The sequence below is a fragment of the Polyergus mexicanus genome, unplaced genomic scaffold (assembly GCF_030449975.1).
Source record: "Polyergus mexicanus isolate NDT 795.1 unplaced genomic scaffold, iyPolMexi1.0 SCAF_14, whole genome shotgun sequence".
Classification (NCBI taxonomy): Eukaryota; Metazoa; Arthropoda; class Insecta; order Hymenoptera; family Formicidae; genus Polyergus; species Polyergus mexicanus.
Window position 1 is genome coordinate 2,938,554 of NW_027223334.1, and position 26,711 is coordinate 2,965,264.

General features: G+C 41.9%; 2 protein-coding genes across 2 annotated transcripts in view; both read left to right on the forward strand.

Annotated features, from left to right (window-relative positions):
* The window catches only part of LOC138939176 (uncharacterized), a 97,719-nt gene that overhangs the window by 61,517 nt on the left and 9,491 nt on the right, over positions 1 to 26,711 (forward strand). The window lies entirely within an intron of this gene.
* Positions 22,641 to 23,732, forward strand: LOC138939147 (uncharacterized). Its single transcript, XM_070306723.1, has one exon. The coding sequence runs from the start codon at positions 22,644 to 22,646 to the stop codon at positions 23,640 to 23,642; it is 999 nt and encodes a 332-aa protein (XP_070162824.1). The 5' UTR covers positions 22,641 to 22,643; the 3' UTR covers positions 23,643 to 23,732.

A 26,711-nucleotide genomic window follows, 5' to 3' on the forward strand; every position in this document is an offset into this window, starting at 1 on the left:
AAACCTAATTCGTAATCGTCGTCGTTTAAATCGAGAGGCGGAAAATAACTCGCCGCGAGAATACTGCTTCGTCCGGAAAGAGTGAGAGTTAGCGACATGATCGGCGAGAGCGATCGAACTGCGTTCGATTGACGAATAACGGTTGATATTATAGTCGACGATTCCTCCAATCGACTTCTCGGAGAAATCGAAGACTCAATTGTCCGCAAATATTCTAATCGCGCGTCTGTTCGGAGCGACGATTGTATCGAATCTTCGCGTCGCGTCCGAGATAACGCGCGAGTTCGCGTGGAGGACGAAGATCGCCGAAACCGTCGTAGTAAATTGCGTCGCCCCCTTTTTTCGCGTACGCTACCCAATGAGTACCCGGTCCGGATGCGTCGTCTAAATTCACAATGCCGCTCTCATCGCGGCGCGCTTGCGACGGAAACGCGTTGCGCATAAACACACCTCTAAAATGAGGTATGCGCGAGAGTATCGCCGCGCGATTTAATTGTTCGTTCGTTGTTGCTCCGACGGATGGGAGAATCTTTAGCGTCTGTTTACGCGAAGTTTTTTTTTAGCTCTTCTTCTCGTTGAGGACACGCCACTTCCACGTTTGTACGGCGCGAGATATAAACCGCGACCTTCCATCGCGCGATTATGACGCTGCAACTCTTCCAGTTGTCGTCGCGCTGCTTTGCGATCGTTCACCGCTTTCGCGATTCCCGCCGCTCCTCCGGCCAAAGAACCGAGAGCTCCTAATAACGGTAGCAGGGGTAAAAAGCCGCCGCGTTTCGCTATCGGAAGCGTTCTTTTTCTCGTAGCGATTATTCTTCTTTTGTTCTTTTTTCTCTTGATTTTCGTTGTACCCATTCCAAGTTTTGTCTTCGATTTCATAGCCATCCATACAGCCGCCGCGGCGGCTCTCTCGCCGAGAGTCGAGTCTTTAGCCGCGACACGTTCGCGCGCTTTTTTGGCAAGCGCGTGGTCAGCGACGTGTCGATCAGCGAGCTCGCCGCTCCGCGAGTACGCGATATCGTGCTCGCGGCAGGCTGCGTCCAGAGGATTGACACCTCGATCGCCTCGCGCGAGTCGTTTCGCAAGACGAGTACCCGGCCCGCAAAATTGATATCCAGGTATATGTAGTTCGAAAGGGAGTGCGTTTATCGCTCTATTCAACAAGCCAGCGCCATGACTCACACCGTACTGCTGTTTCGCGAATTGCATTCGCCGCAATCTTTAACAAGCGGCGCCGGACCGTCGATGTGTGTTCGTTGCCAAGGGCGATTATAATGCTCTAGACATCGACGGTAGCGCCGCACCTCCGGATCCACTTTTATATATTCAGGCAGTTTCTCCCACAATCGTTCTACGTAGCGACCGAAATGCTTTAGTAAAATTATTTTCGGAATATACCGCAATTGATCGGTGGTGAAATCGAGAATATCGTCGCCATCTATTAGTAAGATAAACATTTCGATTCACCGCGCGCAATTCGCTACTGCGCGATTGATGGCAATCTATTCGTATATAAATTAAAAAGTCTCGCCCTGCCTTACGCGAGTGTACCGCGCACGCGCGCAGCAAGAGGAATGCGTTTCGTGCGGCAACCGATCGCGATAAAGGTGACGAACCTCGATAATAAAACGCGACCGTCGAAAGAAACGCGTAGACACGGTCGTCTATTACCGAGCGCTATTCGTTGCGTTATTTGCGGGCCTTCTAGTTGCGGCAAAACAAACGCATTAATAAGTTTGTTGGAGAGTCCGCATGGTGTACGCTTCGAGAACGTTTATGTTTACTCAAAGTCATTGCAGCAGCCTAAATATCAATATTTAGAAAATTTATTAACACCGATGGCAGATATAGGTTATTTCACATTTTCTAATAACTTTGACGTTATTTCACCCAGCGAAGCTCTCCCGAATTCGATATTCGTATTCGACGATGTAGCGTGCGACAAACAAAATACTATCAGAGAATATTTCGCTATGGGTCGACACTCGAACGTCGATTGCTTCTATCTGTGCCAGACGTATGCTAAAATACCGCATTTGATTCGAGATAACGCTAATCTGTTAATTCTTTTTAAACAAGATGGTACTAATTTACGTCACGCATACAACGATCACGTGAACACGGATATGTCGTACGAGAATTTTCACGCGCTATGTCGCGCGTGTTGGCGATATAAATATGGTTTCTTAGTAATCGACAAAGATAGCGCGCTCCGCGCTGGTAGATACAGACGAGGATTTAATGATTTCATTGTACCGTAGAACGATCAGTTGTCGCGAATACGTCGAACGCGTCAATCGCTCTCTCGCGAGTTAGAAGAAGTTGCAATGGCCTCGACGGATATCGGCGAACGCGAAAAAACAGCAAAAGAGATAGCTAAAACGCGCGCATCGATTCGTAAAAAACACAGAGCATTAAAAACTGGAAAAATGGAAAGCGAGATCGCGATAGAGAGTCGTTTCAAACCGATCGTCGAACCGCTGCGACGCATCGCTGATCGCGCTGAGCGAGACGAGATAGAGCGAAATGAAATTAAGCGCGAAATGATAAAACAAGACGCAACCGACATTTCACCCTCGACGAGCGTCGAGGAAAAATGGAAAGATGAAGCACTAACTCCCGTTTGGAAAAAACCTAAAGCGAAACGAATACGCGCTCGACGACGATTGAACGCCGTTTCTACTCCATTAAACGAATCTTTCGTCGAAAGAGACCCATTCGCGCGAAACGAAACAGAAGAATATGAAACGTTCGAATCCGAGAGTCTCGAATCGCCCTCGATATCCGAAATACCCGTTAAACAAATTTCGCGAATTGCTCAAGATCGCGAAATATCGCACGGTCGACTAGGACCGTTAGGGCGAAAATATATGGGGACTCTTCTCGGCGGAGAAGCGCCGAACGAGATTGATCACGTTTACGGAGTTTACATCGGCGAGAAAGATGCGATGCTCGGCGATAAGCGATTTGACGTAGACGCGAATGATTCCATATTTATAGATGAGATTAAATATGTCGGTACTCCCGGTTTGTATGAATTAATTTTTATGAAAATTCCTAATAGTCTCATATATACAGAAAAAGATAAATTAACATACAGAAGTATATTGTTAACAACGAATGCTCATAGACGTGATCATGACGCTAAAAAATCTGTCTTAGGAAATAAAGGATATAAATACAAATTTATTATCGCTCCGCTTATTCACAACAGCGGCGCGAAAAAAACAGGCGCGGGTCGCGTATCGTCGACTATGCGTGTCACGGACAATAAAATCGATTACGTCCATTGGGACGATCCAAACGAATTAGTGGATCGTCTGCGATTATTAGACGCTTCGCGTCGAGCCGGCAACAACGCTCACGAAAACGAGATTCTATCGATAATCGAGGAGCTTCGCGAAACAGGAGCGATCGTATAAATCGAACTGTCGCGTGGATGACTGTCGCAGTCGTACGCGGAATTCGCGATGTCCGTGAGCAAATTTGGCTCGCCTTTAAAAAATCGAGGCTACGACGCGAGAACCGGAAGACTACGTCCGGCTATCGAGTCTCTGCGAAGTTACGTGCGCGATAACGCGCTGTGTCTAAGCTCTTCCATTGAATACGACGCGAGAGAGCGTAAAATAAAACGCTTGGCTCAACCTGAGGAGGACGCCGATGCGACAAGCAAAAGCTACGTCGAGGGAATCACATCGCAATTAAGAAAAGACGCGAACGAAGCGGGGCAGGGCGTCATTCTACTATTCACGAGACTCGCTCAGCTCGATAGCGCTTTAGGTAAACGAATAGATGTCGCGGAGAGTTTCGTTTCCGAGATAAAAACACGCGATGACGTTCTGAGTAAACGAATAGACGCTGTGGAAAATTCCATTTCGAGAATAGAAACGAGCGCTAACGCTCTAGATAAACGAATCGATGTTTTAGATAAACGAATCAAAGGTTTAAGCGATCAAATCGAAGTCGCGAAAAAAACTATATCACTCAACGCGGCGGAGTCCTCGACGAGAAACGCGAGTGATTATAAAGTAATGTTAAATCAAGGTAAAGCAATACGGGAACTAAGTCAAAAATCGCGTATCGCGGCGAATTCCGCGGTGAAATCCGAGACGAAGATACGAGAATTGGAAAATTCAACGTCACGATTGAAGAGAGACGCGGACGAGCTATCAAGAAAAGTAAGAGAACTAGCAAGAATTAGCGGGAGCGGCGAACCGCTCGAAAGAAAGATTAGCGGGAGCGGCGAACCGCTCGAAAGAGAGATTAGCGGGAACGACGATCCGCTCGAAAGAAAGATTAGCGGGAGCGGCGAACCGCTCGAAAGAGAGATTAGCGGGAACGACGATCCGCTCGAAAGAAAGATTAGCGGGAGCGGCGAACCGCTCGAAAAAGAGATTCAATTCAACGTTATTCTCGAGAGAAAGAAAAAAGAACTATGAGCGTTAAAAAACGAAGACTAGTCGAGGAATTGCACGCTCCCGCGAGAAGAAACTTCTCGCGTCGTCGCGTTGCGGTGCGCGAGTACGACGACCTATGGCAAGCGGATGTGGTCGAGATGCGTCCTTACGCGAGACTCAACAAAGGCCACAACTACATACTCACCGTTATCGACGTATTAAGCAAATACGCATGGGCTGTACCGCTTAAGAGCAAAAGCGCAAACGAGGTTACTCGAGCGTTATCTAAAATAATACGAGACTCTAAGAGGTGTCCGAAAAATCTACAGACCGATAAAGGAAAAGAATTTTACAATGCCGATATGCGAAATTTTACGAAGAAGCACGAAGTAAATCATTATTCGACATATTCGGTGATGAAAGCGTCGATAGTCGAACGATTCAATCGTACGCTCAAAAATTTTATGTGGAAGTATTTCACGTTAAACGGAACGTACAAGTGGATCGACGAGTTACCACGACTCGTCGAGGAATATAACACGCGAAAACATCGCACTATAAATATGAGACCTGTCGACGTAACTCCAAAAATTGCCGATAAACTTTTAAATACTGTATACAGCAATATAAAAATCGCGGCTCCGGCGAAATTTAAAGTAGCCGATCCGGTACGCATCAGTAAATTTAAAACGATTTTCGAGAAAGGCTTCACACCTAACTGGACTACAGAGATTTTTCGAATAACTAAGATACAACGGACTAATCCCGTAACGTATCTATTAATGGATTCGCGCGGCGAGCCGATCGCAGGAGGATTCTACGAGCACGAATTGTTGCGCGTTGGCGATCCCGACGTGTATCTCGTAGAAAAGGTGCTGCGTCGAAAGGGTGACAAGATTTACGTGAAATGGTTAGGAATGGACGAATCGCACAATTCTTGGATAAATAAAACAGCTGTATTATGATAAAAATGTATTTTTATTAAATAAAACTACATATTATACATATTATACATATTATATATTATACGAAATTGTAGACATGTTAAAACTAAAATAATCGTATAATTATAAAACAAGGAAAATCTTAGAAAAAATTGTAGACATGTTAAAACTAAAATAATCGTATAATTATAAAACAAAGAAAAAAATAATAACACAATACAATTAAAATTAAAACTTGTGAAAATCGATTAACCGTTTAAATAATCGATTATAGAGTAATTATCATTATTAATCTTTAAATCGTATGATTATAAAACAATCGTAATTTTGTACGAGTTCTCTCTTGCGCTCCATATAAACTCTTTCTCGCGCCGCTACGCGGCCGCCATATCCTGCGTTCTCTCTTTTGCGCTTTATGCGAACTCTTTTTTATATTTTATATATATTCTTCATCGCATTGTTAAGCGAACATCGTATCTCGCGGTAACTTTATTCTCGCGGTAGCTTTATTCTCGCGTTACTCTATATATAACACTTTCAAGAATATAATAAAGAGTCATGGAAATCATCGATCTGTCCAATTCGCGGCTAATCTCGACTCGATTTATGACAAATTCTCGCATTCTATCTCGTTTGCATGTAGCATGTAGCATAATATATGTTCGATGCTAATGAAGTAGAATGCGAATTTGTCAAATCGAGTCGAGATTTGCCAAGACTTGGACAGAATGGTGGTTTCCACGACTTTTATATCGCAAAAATACAAAAAGTTCATTTTTTCGTGTTCTATACGAGTTCTATCTCGCACCGCTACGCGGCCGCCGTATCCTGCGTTCTCTCTTTCAAACTTTATACGTACTCTTTCTCGCGCTTTGTATACATTCTTTATTACGTCACTATGATAACGCTAAAACTCGCATTAACATCTTTTTCACATTATTCTATATAAAACACTTCCGAGAGCATAATAGAAAGATCGTGAAAATGTACGATCAGTCTTATTTATAATAGATTTTATATCTAATACCTGTTATATATAAGACCGATCGAACATTTTCACGATTTTTTATTAAAATCTAATAAATAAAACCGATTAATTTTTATTATTTTATTAAAATCTATTATAATAATTATATTCAAATTATATTATTCGCGCAAATTTGTTCTTCGAAACGATTCGTAGAACGTCCATCGATGTTTTTTCGACGCAATCGTGAATTATATCGAAAATACAATGATAATATATTATTTATAAAATATGTTTATACTAAATAAACTACTAACTAAAGTTTAAATGTTTTAAGAAACGTATAGTATTTTTTCGCTCCCTACAACGGTATTTTATAATGTCCCCACGGTAACGTATCCGTAGTTCCCGATATCGTGTATCGTTTGTCATCGTGCGGACTGAGCGCGATTTTCAATTCCGATACTGTATACATCTCGTGTAACTCGGATCTTATACAAAACTGCTCGCGCTTCATCTCGATCCCCTGTCGAAGACAGCGCGCGTAATCGTCAAACGTTATCGTTCTCGCGACAACGCCGCTCTTAACACCCTTGATTCTTTTTGTATCGCTTTTACCGGCGACTCGCAGCGCGTACATTTTCGCTCTAAGTCCAATAAATTCGGTCATAATCGCGCCAGCGTTCTCATCCTTCATCGCACCGGATATTTTTTTATTAGCGAGAGGCATTCCATACGCATTGTCCATTGCGTAATCGCTCGTATCGAACTTGTCGATATCGCGCTTCATATTCTCGTATATGTCCTCGCACTCGACGCGATAAATGAGACTATCCGTATCGGTGTACATTATTTTACACTTATCTCGATACAATGGTAGCATGTACTCGTAGTGAAATTCGTATAAACGAATTTTAGATATATCGAGAATACACATACCTACATAAATTGGTTTATTGAACTTAATCTCGAGTTTACGCAATTCTACAGCTACGAGATCCTCCGCGAAAACGCTTCTACTGTGAAAATTCGGCTTCGCGATCATCGCCTCCGCGCCGTATCGCCCGTCCCATCGAGTCACGAGTCGAACATTCGAATGATTGCGCACGTTTTCCATAGTTTTGCCAAACACGGCATTATTCATTAATTTGTATAGATTTTTCTCAAACTCGTTTTTCGCGTTAATTCGTAATCGTGTATTCAGTTCGATGTATTCGCGCAACCATGAAGATTGCGCGAATCGCAATATTCTGTGTATTTTCGTAATGCGTAATCCGTGTCGAACGCATTGCTGCAAATTGCGATAATATATCACGTAACGGTTCTTATCGTACAGTGTGGCGAGAAGCTTCTCGTCTCGTTTTCCGGGCGGCTTATCGCGCGTCGGGCAGAATGGCAAGTCAGCGTGAGAATCGTGAAGGTCGGACGGATATGCAAGGTCGACCTCTAGAATATAACCGATAGGCGAGTCCGATGTCACGGACATTAAGTCAACGCTCGTAACGTTATCGACCCATCGAAAATTTTCGTAAGGCAACGATTGACACATCGCCCATCCGTACAAATTATTTATATCGAAGTACATGAGATACGACGATGGTTCCGAAGAATCGTATGACTGTAAATATTTGTTATTAGCGCGCGCGTATCTGTTGGAACATTGACTTAGCCCGCCGCATATTCCACGCTCCACGAACATTACCATATCAATGTCGGTTAATAATTCGAATCGCACACTCGTATACTTCAACATAGCGTCCCATGTGTATCCCGGTAACGTGTAATAATACGCGGGATCTAAATTATAACTTCTCATACACGCGTCACGAAAATTTTCGAAAACATCGGCCAATAGAAGAACGTCGGTCTTTAAATATAAATCACTATAATCGCCTAACGTTTCGACGCGAAATCGCTCCCAGACTCTTATCGCGCGCGCGTAATCGTTCTCAGATATCGCGTCACCGGTTAGCGAACTGTGAAAAGCCTCGCGCGGCGGTAGACGAGTCTCTAACAATTTATCTACGTCGTCGACATACTCGTACGGAAATACACCCTTTCGCGCGAGAAGCTCGAAATCGGCGTCGCTAAGATCGGAAAATTCCGAACGCGCGATCCTCAACTCGCTTTTGTCTAGATACGACGCCAATTCCTCGAGACTCGCGCTTAAAAATTTGAAAGAATCCAACATCGGACAATTGACGCTACGATTCGGCAAACTCAACAATCTCCGAATACTTCGTCTCGAAACGCCTAAAATTCGCCTAGCCGTATCGAAGAACACCGTCGTAAATATATTAAATCTGGAACTTTGCGTCAACCGCATCGTTGCATCTTTAAGCGGTTTAACCACGCGCGTGGACAACAAGCTAATTCGTTTCCTCGACATCGCAGCGGGCGCTCGCGATAAGGCGCTTATTCCCGCGATGATACGCGAGAGCGATAACTTCGACCGCAACGATCTGATCGATTGCAAGCTGCAGGCTCTGCTCTTCGGGGAATCGTGATACGCTTATCCGCGTACTCGTATTATCGTATTATTAATATATTAAAAATATTGTAAAAGAAAAATAAGGGACGCCCCTCCGTCTGCTCGACCGCCCACCGACGATCCCCCACCCCCCTCGACGCCGGGCGCCCGCCGTCCGCTCGCGGATCGCGCGCTAAAAGCATCACGCGCGTCCCTAAAGAATCGCGATAGCGGATCGCGCGCTAGAAGCGGCGCGCGTCCCTAAAGAATCGCGATAGCGGATGGCGCGCTAGAAGCGGCGCGCGTCCCTAAAGAACGAGTCGCGTCAAGGTCGAATCGGAAGGAACCGCAACCCCCCGAGCGACCCCGAGCGCCATCTCTCGAGCGCTTTCGGCGACTCGTACCCCCCCGCTTCCCACCCCGCGCTTCGCCCCTCGCCCATACGTACCCCCCCCGTTCAACCCCCGGCCCGAACTCCCCCCGCGGGCGCCGCTAACTGCTCCGACACATATCTCTGTCTCTCCCTCTCCATCGGTACTCTCTCTCTCGCACTCATGACAAAGTGGCTCAGAAGCATCCTTACTATCCTACTGACAATAAACCCCTTTATATTAATCATCAAAAGATACATTCTGTTATATAACAACGAAAATAATAGTATACGGATAATAATATTAGATATACATACAATTATATAAGCAAAATTAAATTTCCAATATTTTAGTAGTATATGGGTAGGTTTCGCGACTGTCGTCATAGCTGTCTTAATACCGCAATAGTTTTGACGACGGTCGTCAAAAATGCCAAATGTAGCCGAAACTGCCACTTTATAAACGAAAGTGTCATAGAAACTGCCCCTGGATATATATATATATAAAGGATATTAGCAATATTTGTGTATAATTTTCTACAAGTCACAATTTATAACCTGTTTGCTAAATAGATATAATGGAAAGCAAATAATAATGCAAAATATATTATGCAAATTTTTAAACTTTGTATAATTATATATTTGTGATATTTACAAACAGTCACAATATATTTTCTGCTTCATAAGAACATCGAGATAACAGAAAATTATATGATATAATATATCGATATTATATCAGATATCGAGGATAAAATGAGCCCCTCCATCGCCCAATCCCGTGAGAACGCAACCATAATATGTTTTTTTTGTCTCTCCGATTTTATTGCAAACGAGACATTTGCATTGAGGCATCTTTTTCCAAGAATATTCATTGCAATTGTTACGTCCAGACTCGAGGAAGGATGAGTCAGTGGAAGGGCGCAACCACTATCTTTATGATCCCGAAGTTAAACGTCTCGAAGCGTTAGAATCGGGTCGCTATTACTCTGTTTTTCAGAAGTTCGCTCGGCGGTCCCTTTTTGGTAAAAGAATTTAATCTCTATTACGCGGGATGGAACCAGGTGCGATCTTTTGACTGGAGAATGAGAGGGATTCATAAAGATTGGATTTAAATTAGAATGTAAATTTGTTCATAATAAATTAAACTACTTTGGTATACATTATATCAAATGATGTGAACAATAGTTATTTTAATATGCGTATGGTTGTGTGTGTGTGTTTGTGTAATTACTACTACTACTGTTGGTTAAGGTTGATTTAAAATTTACGGAAGTTCGCGTCTTCTGACTCGCAGAACGGACCCTTGCGGTAGCGAGTTGGAATTTGTAAGTTTTTCCCGATCTGGTTCTCACTATGGGCGATGGCAACGTTATTTATTGCGGGAATAAAAATATAATTAAACTGAATTATTAGAGACCTACTTTCGTTGCTGGCCCTTAATTGGTAGGTTGAGTAAACTTGTCATCCTTCGCTAAGATGTAATGCTGTGCGGGTGCCGGGTTGCCCTGGAGACGATGCCAAGATGAGGACACTGATGTGAAACTGGTCACTCTTTGAATTTTTCCTCTTAATGCGCGCACACGAGACTAATTGCCCGGCACTAATTGAGGTCGATAGAAATGACTGAATGAACGAATGAATCTATCAATGAATCTCTGAATCTAAGAATGCCGAATCTATGAATGCCGAATCTATGAACGCTCGAATCTATGAATCTCTGAATCTATGAATCTCTGAATGCTGAATCTATGACTGCTCGAATCTGAGTCTCTCGTTCGGGTCACCGCTGCTCACGTAAATACATGAATCCGTATCATAATACAAAACGCGACGATCTAATCGCTCTAAATAAGAATATAACGTTAAACGAGCTTGTGTCGTCGTATACGCCGCTATCACGACATTAGTCAGCGGGGAGGAAACAACAGCTTCTTGTCGCAATCGCCATGAAACATATATTACCTCATCGTTTACGGGTAATATGTCGGTTATTTCATGCTCGGCACTTGTCAGCAAGGCTGTAAAACGTTGCGGCGTTCTCGCGACCTCGATATTAGGTAAATTGGAGCGCTGACCAAATTTGCCCCAAAAAGAATTTAAGCACAGTTTCGCGATAGAACGTAAACCGGGATTCCGCGCGACGTTACGTTTATCAAGAACGATACTTTCGGTTTTCTCATACTCCCGCAGATATCTTTCTTTAGCATCGTCGTCGTTTTCCCCGCATTCGCTCGGCCACCCGCTGGCTTCTTGTTTAAGTTGCAAAAATGTATTTATATACTCGGCGAACAATCCACCTTGACGGGATCGAATTGACTAACTTTATATTGCCAAATCTCACTTACAGCCGTCACGTGATAGCCCTTTTCGACGGCCTTGCGTAATTGGCAGGACACCCACGTACCCTCGAATTCGCGTTCCTTAGCATTGTTGTGCGTACAGGCCGATTGTGACAATGTTTCACAGCAACTGCGACATAATGTAAAAAGCAATTTTTTTTGCGCACGATATGGGAGTACAGGATGAAATAAATCACGCGGTGGAAGTACTTTGCACCGTATGAGACCTTCGATCGTATTAAAATTATAATTCGGTGCCCTCCCGATTAATGCGGAACATTCCTCGCCGACATAAATATCAGGATGACCGATCGGGAAAGCACCTGTTTTCAAAACATATGGGTATAAGGAGCATACGTCCACGTATCGTATTTTTTCCATACCTGTAACCTCATAGCGCGTCACAATATTCCCCGTGCGTCCACCGAAAAATGCATCGCGCGGATCGAGCGGAGGCGTTTCCACCATCGGATGGTTCTCGAGATATTCACGCATTTCGCGACTATCTCGCATATCGCGATCGAAAGAGCACTCCCACTTTTCTATCACAAAGTATTTCCGTTGTCGAAGTCTCCACGAGATTGCGAGAGTTCGCTCGTAATGTGAGTCAATCGTATCCTTGCAATCCGATGTAGAAAGTGGTCTATCGCGATTCATAGGAAAGCAAGACGGGCATCCGTGCCAAAAACATCCGTGAAATTGTAGCACATGACGTTGAGGCGTCTCTGTATCAGGCGTTTCGTAATATCTATCGACGAGCGTGCCGTCGATTGTACGATATTCGCGCGAGCGCCCTGCGTGGTTTATAGAATGTCCGAGCTCGCGTTCCTTCCATATCAACCACTGCAAAGCTTTACGGGAATGATTGGTTGCTTTTCTGTATCCGCCAGTTGGAATGACGCCTATCGTATTTTGTTGCAAAAAGTTTTTCCGAAAAACAGTCATGCACGTCGAAGCAATTGTCGTGCATTCCTCGAACGGACATACATTTCCACGATCAATAAAAATTTTTCTGAACGCCATACATGCTTGTCGAAGAATATCAACGTCGGTACGACAATAGCGAATGATCTCACGTTGGAAATCGAACACGGTGTTTTTTTGTCGCATATCAGCATGCCATACAAGAAAGCGTTCGCGCTTTTCCGATTTCATTGTCTCCGGAGAATAATAATGCGCGTCAGGCAAGGGGCCGACATATGACTGATTTTCGACAGTGTTAAACAAATGCGGAAAATGCCTTTATCCGACGTATCCTGTAATCCGAAAGCCTTCGGTAACTCGGATAAGCGCATCGGCATATAATTAACACTGTCGATGAATTTCGTATGTCCTACCGTTAACACCACGATCTTTGTACCGTTTAATATTAATTTAGGTTCTAAGTTATTACGATTTTCAACAATATACTTTAAAATAAATTGCGCGTCGAACGCTTTCGCATTATGTGCTATGCAAATGATCTGCTTGAAGTATTTTTTCGTACGCGTTGCAAAATCGACGAATTGTTTCACAGGATCATGACGAAATACGAACTCTCGCACCCCGCACCATCGGCACCTCGCGGGCAAATTATTTTCTTTTGCGCACGCTTCGCAAATTTGTTGCGCCACGTAAAGAGTGGGAACGTGTTTCTTTACATTCGACGTACCTTCGAGTGACTCGTCTTGTCGCGTTTCAAAATCGTAAAAAACGAATGCTACACGCTCTTTTTTGCTCGTACATGCACGATCGTTTGCCACTTTACCGTCAAATTCTGTGCTCTCTTCTGTGCTTCGCATAACTGTCATCGCTGGAGCCATTGCCGATGATGAAGACGACGGTACAGTAGAGGAACCATCTCACGTCGAAGAGGTTGCATGTAGCACAAATGATTCTCAGGCTTTGGTGAACGGTATAATTTGCAGTAAGAAACACCGCATTCGTGTCTCGCACCAAATTTAACGATGCGACCGCATCCGTCGCAAAATCGCACGACATTGCAGATACTTTCAGATGATTTACCGTCGTACGATTTTACGCTGCGATGACGCTCGAAACACTTCTTACCGAAAAATGCCCGATTACACGCGTTGCATTTTATACTTTCGGACTGCTTACACGGCGGCACAGTGAAACATCGCTGGCATTTATTTGAACAGCGATGGCCCGTTTTATCGTTCCGATAATCTATATTACACGGCTCGCAATAATTCCTACAACCCGCGGCAGCATTTAAATTTACAATAGGGTTATAATGACGTAAACGCTCATAATACATTATATTTAAGCGTAACGAGGGTTTACGGTCGAGAGAAGCAAGTAGCGCGATTCCGTCGTACATCGGTTTCTTACCGCGCCCGAAAGTACTGAAATTATAAACTACAATTGCGATATTATCAACTGCGAGATATCATTGAAAGCGCTCGATTTCCGGAATTCCACATCCCTCTTCAGTTATCGTAACACCAGCGTTCCTAGTTAATTGTAATGCGAACTCACGTTGAAGCGGGGATTGCATGTGTCTTATATTATTCCATTTTTCATGTAACTCACCCGTACGTAAGTTACCGCGTTCGCAGTAAATTCGCGCTACTACGAGAGCGCGCGGAAAACATAAATTGTCGGAATTATTTATTGTTACTATTGAGCGCTTCACAACATCTTCGTTTGTTAATTTAACATGTCCGCGACCCGAAGGAACCGTGACATTAAAAACACGAATGTTAAAGTGTTCCGCGATATCGAGCCCCCCAGCACTCTGCGCTACTGAACTCACGAGTTTCCAGATATCCTCATACGACATGTCTGTAGCCGGACGAAAGGATAATCCTGCAGGGCCCTGAGATAAATTCGCCGAATGGAAAGACATTCCCACATAATCTCCCGGTTCGCATAAATTTAACGCATACGCGTGAATTTCACGAAACGCATTTTCTAATGCGTGATAAATATTCGAACCTTCACGTATCGATCATATCGCGAAACTCACTTCTCTCCCGATTATGTCGAACCTCCTAAATTGCCGCATATTTTCCGTCAATAAATCTACGTAATTAAAATTAATATTGCCGACCCCATGACGTTATTGCTCCTCTTCCACCTCCGGCTCCTCTTCACCATCTTCTGTCTCCGACGAGGGATTACAGCGTTCTTCACCGACGACTTCCTCTTCATTCTCATCCTCATCAGTTACTTCCTCGTTATTACAGAGTTGCGTTACTCGTTCTTCAGGAGTCACTTCTTCAACGCCTCTCTGCACCGTCGAAACAAAAGAAAAATTTAATTATAAATAAAATAAAAATTATATCTACGTTATTTTTATTCTTTTCAAAATTTTGTATCTCGCCTGGTGATGCCATGATATCAGCTTCGCTGTCGTTTTCATCGGAACGTGCTCTTCCTAAAATTTAATATTTTATCAATATTGAATATAAAATTTGTATAAAGATTAATATTTTTATTTTATTTTTATGCGAAACTTACTCGAAGGTCCTGTTTCGAGCTCTTCTTCAGCCGGACGTTTTCGAAGCTGAGAGGGAGTCTCTCGCTCATCAGTCGCAGTCGTGTTCCGATCTACAAATTATGATTTTGAAAATTTTGATTAATCACTGTCTAGCGTATTCGATTACATTACATTTCTACAATATAAATATAAACATTTTGCTTACCGTTTAAGCGGTTTCCTCGATGGTTTGATAGCAGGAAGGCTATAAGACCGTCTGCATCCTCCTCCTCGTGGTCAAATGCCTCGCGCATTTCTATTATCTCACCCGCGATATGTAACAACTCGGCATAATTGCCGAAATAACCTAGCCTATATAGCACAGCGAGTATAGTATTCGAACTAGCACACGCAAATGCCCGAAAAACTGAGTAATTTATTTCCGATGATTCGTCCGATAACGCTGATAAATAGCGTTCACTATTTAACGTAGGCGACAAATTTGAGCCTATAATTATGCACTTTCCTAATACCTCTTTAAGTCCAGCCATTTTTGTCACTTACTCACGAAATACACGATATCGCTATTTTCCGCGGAATGACTCGCGTTACTTCGGAAGATGTCGAACTCAAAATTACCTTTTTTACTTCGACGCGGAGAATTTATTTAAATGCATATCCCCACTTTTTTCCAAAAAGGAACGTCGTTGAAAGATTAAAAATTTTTCCTTTCTAGGTAGTTAGATTAGTTTAAAGAAAACAAAAGAACGCCGACAAAAAAAAATCCCCGGTTTTTTTATTTCTTTTAAGAAAAAAGTAGACAAAAAAAATATTTTATTTTTTATTACGTTATTACATTCTTTACTTAGTTTTATTGCTTAGGTGTTTTTATTATAGAGGTGTCAAAGTAAAGACTTTGTTGTGAAAATCTTTTAAAATTTTCGTAGAAGAGTTAGGATTATGCCAATTAGAAATTCGTCCTTTATAACATTTTTCTCTTTACAATATAAGCTATAAAAATTTATTATACGGCTGCTAAGCTTTTATTTACGCTTTGTAACATATTGTAATTGTATTTAGAGGAAAAGTTTAGAGAAAAATTTTTTCCTTGTAACGAATCTAATTTCTAGATGCTTCTAGGTGTTTTCACGTAATTTTTAGCGTGATGAACAAGTTTGAACGTGAAAAATCATGATTTTTCCTGTTATTTGACTGTCTGCGCAAACTTTTCCCCCCACTTTTCTTTATATTTCAATATATAAGCAGCACGAGAAGATGCGAATTCTTATTCATTTGAGTTTGCTCGTACGAAAATCTTCCTTTCGGCTTCGATACAAGAATTTGTCGTTGTTGTGACTAGTATTCACCCAGTTTTACTCGAAAGTGATAACAATGGCTGCCACGAAAGAAGTTTCCAGTGATCAGAAGAATCTAACCGATTTTGTTAAATCTACACACGTTTGCGATATTAGCAAATCGGACAAGATCGACATTGATAGAAGAAACGAACAGCGTTATTTATTACTATCGACAACGTATGGTCTTAATTCATCGTGTACTAAGAAGCTACATGTGGGATTGCAAGCAACAAACGAAGGTTATTTCGCACCAATTGTTAAATTAATGGGCAATTATGCCCATTGATGGATGGAATTTGTCTCGATACCGACACCTGGCAGCAATTTCAACTCAACATGGAACAGATGGGCCTGTACTTGAGTGAGAATCAAAAAACCAAACCAAGTCCGATTATCATCAATAATATTTCCATCGGCTTCACCACCGCTTACGGGACAAGGGCTGTGATAGTGGCTTACAAGGAAAATGGTAACGTAACCAGCGTAATGGTCAAAAAAGAAGAACCTGATAAAAAGTTGATGACATCGAATAGAGCAATAAAGAATGCTAGACGGTCTATCAATGAAAGAAACTTATGCCTTTTAAAAACCTTATGTCATTTGAAAAAAAATCAAAGAACCGTATTCTTGCGAGCCGTTGACAATAAGCTCATAAAGTGCATTCAAGAGTGCATTTTCAATATGCTAAAGGGTAACATACCGCTTTGTTGTAGCGATAAAAAGCGATTAGCCAAACATAAAACGGTCCTACGGCGTGTTGCGGCAAAACAAGGTAATTGGAAGATTAAAAGAAAACTGTTAGTACAGAGAGGTGAATTTTTACCCTATCTTATTGGACCTTTACTAGGGGCTATATTATCCCGGATTATCGGCGAATGAAAGAGAAAAATACAATCCTATACATCCCGTACATTCTCCGTATAGGAAAAATAATAAAAATAATAAAAAAAAGAAAGTGCTAACACCTGTACTTTGAACAATGGAGAGGGCTAAGAAAATGGTTTTGATATCTACCGAAAATCTTGAGAGAATGCAGCGAATGCAAAAGCAACCGGAAATGGCATCTATTGCGATGACTGATAATTCACCGAAGAAAAATACGGAAATATCAAATGCGGAAAATGTAAATAATAATAATTCAGTACGAACACCGGGAACAGCTTTATCGCGGCTCGATGCGGAGATGTGGCGTATTCTAAACCTCGCGACTCCTGCCGACGAGGACAAAAGATGGAAATTGTATAAGGAAGTACTCCAACGTTATCTTCACTTTGTTCGGGAAGCGAAAAAACGCTTATGTGAGGATACACAGGATAACGGCGAGGACATTAATGACGAGCAGAACGAAGACACGAATTTGGATGTCGACGATAACGAATTTATGGAAACGTCAACTTTAATTAGCAGTGGCCGCGGTGACGGTAGCGCTAGTAGTAGTAGTAGTAGTTTCGGGAAAAAACGCGCACAATCGGCTGAAATGATCAAAAAAATACTCGATAGTGTACCGAAATCTTATCGCGACAAAGCGCGAGCGCTATTAAAATACTTGATTGATATTCCGACATCTAAGATTAGCTGGGATAGACGAGGACTCGTAACTATAGACGGCTCTGTCATAACGGGTTCGAATATCGCGGAACTTATAAACGACGCGATACGCGAGAGAAAAACAGTAAAAGCAACCGGAAGAATCCAGTTTGCTCGATTACTGCGCGACATAGACACTCCTTCCAATCTCATAGGAAATCGTGATTTATTACATGCGTACGTCCGATCTCAGCGTATTAAAATCGTGGTACCGCGCGGAAGTTCCACTCCGAAAACTTCGACCGAGCGTTCAAAGTCGTACAGACGTAAGGTAGACGAAACAAGCGAAACCGAAGGTGATACGCTATTTGTATCCGCCGACGAGGACGAAGGTGATAAAACAGTAACGAGTTACGCAGATTTTCCGACAAAGAAAAGAAAAGAATTGCTCGACTGGAGCAAACTCGAATGATGGAACTCGAAAAATTGTATTACAGTCCCTCGCACTATGCCGGCTATTCGGCGACGGATAATTTATCACGAGCCGCTAAACCGAATTTCTCACGAAATGAGGTCATCGACTGGCTTAAATCGCAAAACGCATACACGTTACATCGCCCGGTACGACGAAAATTTCCACGCTTGCATTATAACGTGACAAATATCGATGACTTATGGGAGGCTGATTTGATCGATATTCGTAATCTCAAGAGCTATAATGACGGTTATTCATATCTATTAACGGTTATCGACGTACTTAGTAAATTCGTTTGGGTAGAACCTTTACGCGACAAAACAGGTGCCTGTGTGGTAAAAGCCTTTCAACGCATATTCTTGAGAAACAAAGAGCGCCTGCCCGTATACCTGCAGACCGACAAAAGTAAAGAATTTATTGCTCGGCAAGTACAAAATTTCTTAAAAGAAAAAGATATTCGTTTTCGCGTAGCTCGTAATCCTGATATTAAAGCAGCTATAGTGGAACGTTTTAATAGAACGCTCAAGGAACGAATGTGGCGATATTTTACGCACAAAAATACGCGGCGCTACATCGATGTTTTGCAGGATATCGTTCGCGCTTACAATCATACCCGGCATTCCACCATCAAAATGCAACCTGCAGTCGTTACGAGGGAAAATGCGCGAATCGCGCGTGAAAATATGAATCGTCGCTGGAACGACAACGGTGATGGGGTAAAGAAAAAGAATCGTAGGCAAAAGGCTAAATATAACGTGTGCGATTTCGTGCGTGTCAGTAGAGCAAAAGTAGCTTTTGAGAAAGGATACGAGGCAAAGTGGAGCGAAGAAATATTTCGAATTCACCGTGTTCTCGAATGGAGAAAACCACGCGTATACGAATTAAGCGATTTAGCGGGCGAAGTTATAGACGGGATTTTTTATGAACAAGAATTAGCATCTGTTATTAAAGATTTGCAAGGGGGAGAATTTATCGTCGATCGTGTGATAAAAAGTAGGGGACGTGGTAACAATAAACAATTATTAGTTAGTTGGCAAGGATATCTTTCAAAATTCGATTCTTGGATACCCGCTTCAAGTTTAAAATCTTTGAATGAAAATAAAGGGAGGAAGGATTTTATATGATTCTCCCAAGTAATAGCAGCATGCGTTTTTTTCCGGAGAATAAAACCATGTGTTTCACCACTGAATTACCTCAACGTATAAACTTGCAAGGACGTTGGGAAGTAGCGCTCACGGAGATTCACTAGCTTTCTTCATATACGTCCTGGAGAAGGAATCATAAAATTTATCAATATTGAAGAATTCCCGATAGGTCCCCAAAAAAAGAAAATCATCGCTAAGAAATCTGAAATACCTTCGGGTGTTTACTCAAGTTTGCACGATATTATAGAAGCTGTGAATTACTCTGCAAAATCCGTGGGTTCGCATATCCATTGGCAATTTGGAGCTATTATCGGGCGCAAAATTATTATGAAACTTTTCTGCGACATTATGAAATGTGATATGATTCATTATGTAAATTTTTCCGAAAAACTTTGCCGAATACTCGGCTTCGATACACGCAATAAGCTCAATGCTAGTGTTGTGGAACGTTTACCGTTATGGCTCTTTAGTGAAACCGACTTCAATATACAGAATGACGACGAGAAGCATGGTAAAATTGAAAATAATACCGGTACACCAGGCGTTTTACCTTCCTGGATTTATGATGTTGAAATTTATACATCACCATTTTACGTATTTCCGCGCGAACGTGTAATAATAGCCGCCGAACCAGCTAGTTTGTTGCGCGGTATCCCTGACAAGCTCTTTGTTTATTGCGAAATTTGCGAACCCTATATTACTGGTGATGTACAATCTCCTCTTTTGCGAATAGTCGCACTCGATGTTGGAAATGATTACGCGTTCGCGTCTACTCAAATAAAGCATTTCTCGCACACTCAATACATTGCCCTGTGTCAAACGTCTTTTCGCACAATCGAGATAGATATAAGAGATCAACTAGGACAGAGTATACCATTCGAATTTGGAACGCTGACAGTGACATTGCACTTCAGGCGTATCGAGTAGATAACATAATAATAATTAGAGACCGCGATAAAAAATTAAACGTTAATGGATTATTATTCGACGTATTACGACGAGTTACAAAACGGCGGCAGTCGCGGCGGTGGAATTCCGCGAGTTTTCGTCGGATCGCCCTATCAACGAGGTCACGGTATTGGTAGTTTTCTCGGAGGATTGTTCAGACATGTACTACCTTATTTAACTAGAGGCGTACGGATTGTGGGGAAAGAAGCTTTACGTGCCGGTGCTAATATAATCGAAGATGTTGAAAACAATATGCCGTTTAAAGTAGCGGCCAAACACCGATTTGAAGAATCGCGTGACAATCTTAAGAGAAAAGCTAAAAAAAAATAAGTAGTCTGATGAAGGGTTCGGGTTATAAGTCGGATGCAAAAATGCATGTAGCTCAGTTTCCTTTCGGCGGGCTCAACACGCGCATCGCTAAATCCGCGACATTACGTAGACGACGCCAGGCGCGTAAGAAAAGTTTGTCAAAGCGCCAGACGCGAGGGAAAAAAAGAGCAAATACAAAAACATCGAAAAATAAGAGAAGATAAAAGCGCACAACGGTGAAAAAACTTAAAACATCCACGAAACGGCGTAAAGCTGCTAGAAAGCGCACCGTATCCGACATATTTTCTTAAACGGTATATATTCTAAACACATCTGACAGTGAGAATTACAGCGACGACAAAAAATTTGCGGTAAATAAGCATGTCCTTTCTTCACACGCATTCGAGCGAGTGTTTAAAGAGCGACTCGATCTCTTTTCTTTACCACCCACACAAACTAGTATCGAGAGTTCGCAATGGATTCGCATATCCATTGGCATTGGTAGCATTACAAACCCGTGACTTCGCTCTCGGACGATTCTCCGATAGAATTCGTCATTCCGGGTCACGGAGAAGAATATTTAGATCTCACGCACACCATGTTAAGTCTCCGCGTACGCGTAGAAACACCGGGCGATTCCACGGGACATACTGCGGGCGCAACCGCCGCGGCCACTATAGGCCCCGTAAATCATTTACTTCATTCCATGTTCAATCAGATCGACGTGTATTTCAACCAAAAGCTCGTGTCGCCTCCAAACAACGCTTACGCGTACCGCGCGTACATCGAGGCGTTATTAAATTATTCTTCACCCGCAAAAACTTCCCATCTAACCTCCTGTCTATGGGACGCGGATACACCCGGTCAAATGGACGAACCGGTGGAATCAAAATCGCCAAATTCCGCTCTCGTGAGACGCGCGCGTTACATTCGCGGTGGGCGCGCGCTAGATCTTGTAGGACATCTCCATTGCGACGTTTTCAATCAAGACAAATTTTTAATTAACGGTGTAGAAGTACGCTTGAGGCTCGTTCGTTCGAAAGATTCGTTCTGTCTTATGGACAGTAACGGTTCATCGTCGAAAATTCATATACTGGATGCGAGCTTACTCGTGAGAAGGGCGAAAATAAGCGCAGGATTATTACTCGCGCATGCTAGAATGTTGAGTAAAGTTACGGCCAAATATCCGCTCACGAGAGTCGAAGTTAAAACATTTACGATTCACAGTGGTGTTGTGGGTAAATCGTTAGATAATGTAATACTGGGTCAACTTCCGAAAAGGATAATAGTCGGCTTTGTTAATAATAAAGCGTTTAATGGGGATAGAAAATTAAATCCGTTTAATTTCAAAAATTACGGAATAAATTTCTTCTCGGTATACGTCGACGGTATGCAAATTCCTAGTAGACCGTTACAACCGGTTTTTTCACCGGAGGAACCGCTTTACGTCGAAGCTTATCAAACTCTCTTCGCGGGAACGGGCATCCATTTTTTGAACGAAGGAAATTCTATAAGTAGAGACGATTATTCCAAGGGATATACGTTATTCGCTTTTGATCTCACGCCCGATCTGTCTGCTAATTACGCAGGGCATTGGAATCTCGTAAGACATGGTAGTTTGCGATTAGAAGTGCGATTCGAGAAAGCTCTCACTGAGACCGTTAATTGTATTATTTACGCCGAATTCGATAATGTAATAGAAATCGACTTGTCTCGTCAAGTCATCGTCGATTTTGCCGGATAGATATTTATCACGCTCAAGTATTTGACTGTTACAACGTAATACTCGGAAAATTTCCCTTCTTTTTCTCCCCTCCACATTCGATCAAAATGCCAGCAGCATAAAATATCAAAAAATATACAATATAACAGAAAAGAATTCAGTTTCATTCGAGACACGAACGTCGACGCTTCGCGAGCAGTTTAAACTATTATAACCGCGCTGTCGAGTGCGCTCCAGTCTTCACAAAATGGATATAGTCATCGACATACAAGGTTTCCGCGATGCCAATGCGAAGTTTATCCCCAAGGAAGTTGCTATTATCGCGCTTGATGCTCCATTCGTCGGACATTGGATTATGATGCCCCCGCATTCATTTGGCGATTTACCAAGAAATGTAAGACATGAAAATAACTGGCTTACACGAAATTATCACAGTATTGAATGGTTCGACGGTGAAGCTAATCCGAAATATTTTACATCGCAACTACGTGAAATAACAAGACAGGCACGATACATTTACGTCAGAGGTGCCGAAAAAGAAACCTACTTGCGGAATCTACTCTCCAGAAATATATATAATTTGGAAGATATTTCTCCCGCATTCAAAAATCTGTCAGAGGGAGAAGTGCGCGGACGATATTGTGGTTACCACGGATTTCGAAAATTTGGAATCTTTCATTGCGCATTACGCAACGTATATAAATTAAAATATTGGTTGATCGAGCGAAATAATATCGTCTACGGCAATACGAACGTTAGTACTCAAGCTATTTGTGGTTCTCCGGATAATTGGAGTTTAAACGCCTGTGACGACGACGACGACGACGAGGACGACGACGAACAAATCAGTAGCGCGTATGAGATTTCGCGCGATAGAAATGAAATAGAAAAAAAAAATCTGCAAAAATCCGAGCGATCGATAGAAAAAGAAGAAGAGAAATTTGAAAAATCTGAATTATCGTCGTTGATGGATAGAGACAAGCTCGAAGCAACTACTAACTCCACACAAGCCGACATTGAAAACTCAGCGTTACAAGCCGACACGACCAAAGACGCACTACCGAAGGAGGTAAAAACCGAAATTATTGAATATATAATACCGCTCGTTCGTTCGCCTCCGTACCAAAATAATGAACTCTCGCGAAATTCTACAAGCATTGCGCCACATCAATGCCAGGCATGCGGGAGTTTATCCAGCCGACAGAATCCCGAGGGTGTGGACGAGGTCGATAGCCATCGTCGCTAATACGGATGACCATAATCGACCTGGAGAACATTGGGTCGCCTTCTTCCTCGACGAGCATGGTACAGGCACATACTTCGACAGCTACGGAATACCACCCTTGCACCCCGGATTTCTCCTCCGACTTTGTCGAAACTCCGATGGATGATGATCCATCGTTGGAATATTCAACAATTACAAGGAATTTTTTCTCAAACATGTGGACAATATAGTTGCGTATTTTTATATTATATCTGCAACGGTTATGATCTTAATCGGTTTCTTTGTCTTTTTACCGAAGATTGCGAACATAACGATCGCTTAATCGTACACTTATTTCGTAAAATTTTTCTTCGCGAAAAAAGAAACAAGTGAAACATTGTACGCTATGCGTTGCCGTGTTTAATCATGTAATTCGAATTGTAATACGTTATAGACGATGTACTCCTCTGTAATATCTTAATTATATATAATAAGAATATTGATTTATGTAAAATTAATATCAATAAACGTAGGATGTTTTTTTATTTAAATTGTTAAATTTTTTTCATCTCCCCTCTTTCCTTTTACAGTATAATGCTCCAAACGCTTGAACTTTTTAGCGCCTGTTTTTTATTATTCTTTCATTGGTTGAGGTAACGTAATTTCTTTCGGCGCGGCAAATGCGAAACCCTATAGAAACTAAGGGAATTAGTCAGCCATAAAATGAAAATAACTAAAAATGGGCAGTGCTAGAATAAGGAAACTTTTTCCCCCACTTTATTGTCCTTTTGAAAAACACTGGAGGGATTATGTATAAATTCTGATTTCCCATGAAAAATCCAACATTAGTTTTTCACCTCTTGAAATTTTTTGTGCGTTAAGTTAAGTGAAGTCCTAGTGTGCGAAAATGTGTGTCGCTGATATTTGAAGAAAAATCGCATTATTGTGTGCTGTTGCTCTACCGCGATTTGATATCAAAAAATATCTCGACCGCATATCGGAGGAAGACAGCGAAAACAATTATCGCTTATTTAAAAAGGCCGCCAACAGCTGTTCGAGTGATGCATTGGCGATAGTGTTTTGCTTGGGACATTTTGGCGGTGATGTCCGCCTATTAAATATAGCAGGTGGAATTATAACATATCGACTAGCTACGGAAAAAAAGGAGGATAAAAATATCGGCAGCTATATAACCCATCTTCTAATGCATTACCATCGACAACGTGCGTTAGATAAATATATTTTACTTATAATAACAACAATTACAAAAAAATGTAGTAAATTTTTAATTTTTATTTTAATAAAATTTTTATTTTTGTTAAAAATAGATATGCTCGCCATTTCGAATATAGGAGCCGAATCAATGCGAAGAAAACGTCCTGCAGAAGAGCCTGTAGCAGGACCTTCGCGAAGACACCCTGGGCACTCCGTCGAAGTCATTACGTTATCGGGTAAATATTACTTTTTTGGCGATACGCGAAAATTTTATACATACATACATATATATATATATACATATATATAATGCTATATATATAATTTTATTTTTTGTTTATAGACTCGGACGATGAAGACGACTCATTTGAACCCAGCTACTCTCCTGTATATTCTCCTGAGCGTCCTTCTCCCGATCCACCGTTTTCCCCCCCGTTCGCTTACTCCACAGTCTTCCGAGGATGATAATTTCGAGAAGGCTATCCAGGATTTCAGCGATGAACTCCCAGACCTGGAAGCCGACTCTTCCTACCAAAATTAATCACATACTATTTTCTCATTAATTTTTTAATTTTCTCTCTTTTATCGTTGTATTATGTAATATAATTTTATGTACTTTCCGTAGCGGTAAAATAATCTTTCTGTAAATAAATATTAAGCACTATGTAAATATTTTTCCCTGTATATTATATCATATTCCCTTGCTATATAAATAAAGATGTTTTTTATTTTAAAGAACCAGACGAAAATATTTTTCTTCCCTTCCTTTCTTCCTTGCGTCTCCGTGACGTCATAGACTCTGTCCTAAGACTCCGTATCAAACAGTCTCAGCTACCCGGTCACGAAACTAAAATATGTGAGCCTGTATTACTAAAACGTAGATTTATTGATAGTCATTGTTCGTTACCATACGGATATATAATAGAACGTTAATTTTTCTCGGCTCTCGTTTTTATCGATGTATATAGCAGCGAATTTGCATATTTTCCGTCACATAAGAAATTTTGTATATTGCAAAATTATTATTTACATTTAAACATAAGTATAATATTTAATAAAAATTTTTTATTTTAAATCGCTTATATAAAAACATTTACTATTTTCCTATCCTTTCTCTTCTCGTCTAAGTGACGTCATAAAGCTCTAAAACCGTAATCGCTACCTGCACAGACTTGCTTTTTACGACCCCTTCTATTCTCGTAACGTCTCCATTCTCGGTGGCCGCCATCTTGCCGATTCTTACACACGTGTTATTTTGCCGCGTTTTTCCCTCTCACTCAGAAACATGCTCCTCATCCAATCAAACTGCCGGCAACTATAGGGAAGCCAATCAGAGCGTAGGGTCCCCTATGCCGGAGGACTACTCTCTACAAATACTACATTTAATCCTTATTCTAATAAGATTTCAGCTAGCCCAGCACACTAGGACCCTGTCTGGAAATGTGGAGGACCCCGAGAATTTCCACTCGCCCGGAAAAAGATAAAAAAAAATAAAATATTTAAAAGGAAAAAATTTAAAATTCAAAATAAAAAATAAAAAATTGTCTCGTAGACGTCCACGCATCCCCTCCCCTTTTTTTTAAATAAAAATTGTCTCGTAGACGTCCACGAGTCCCTTCTTTTTTCCATAGGTACCTGTGGTGGGCGTGACCAGACAGACACACAGCAGGGGGTCGGGGTCGGTGGTGGGGGTTTGTTGTGTCTAGCTATAGTTATACGAGCGCGCTTATCGCGTTTCGGAATGAGTTTTTTTCGTTTTCCGGCGACGACGCGCGTCCGGTGACGAGACGCGTCCGAGAGCGAGTATCCGGCTCGGTTAATCGGGGCGCGTCCTCGCTATTTTCCCCGTTATAAAAGGACCCCGCGATGGTCTCGAGGTATTAGTACGTTCGAGAA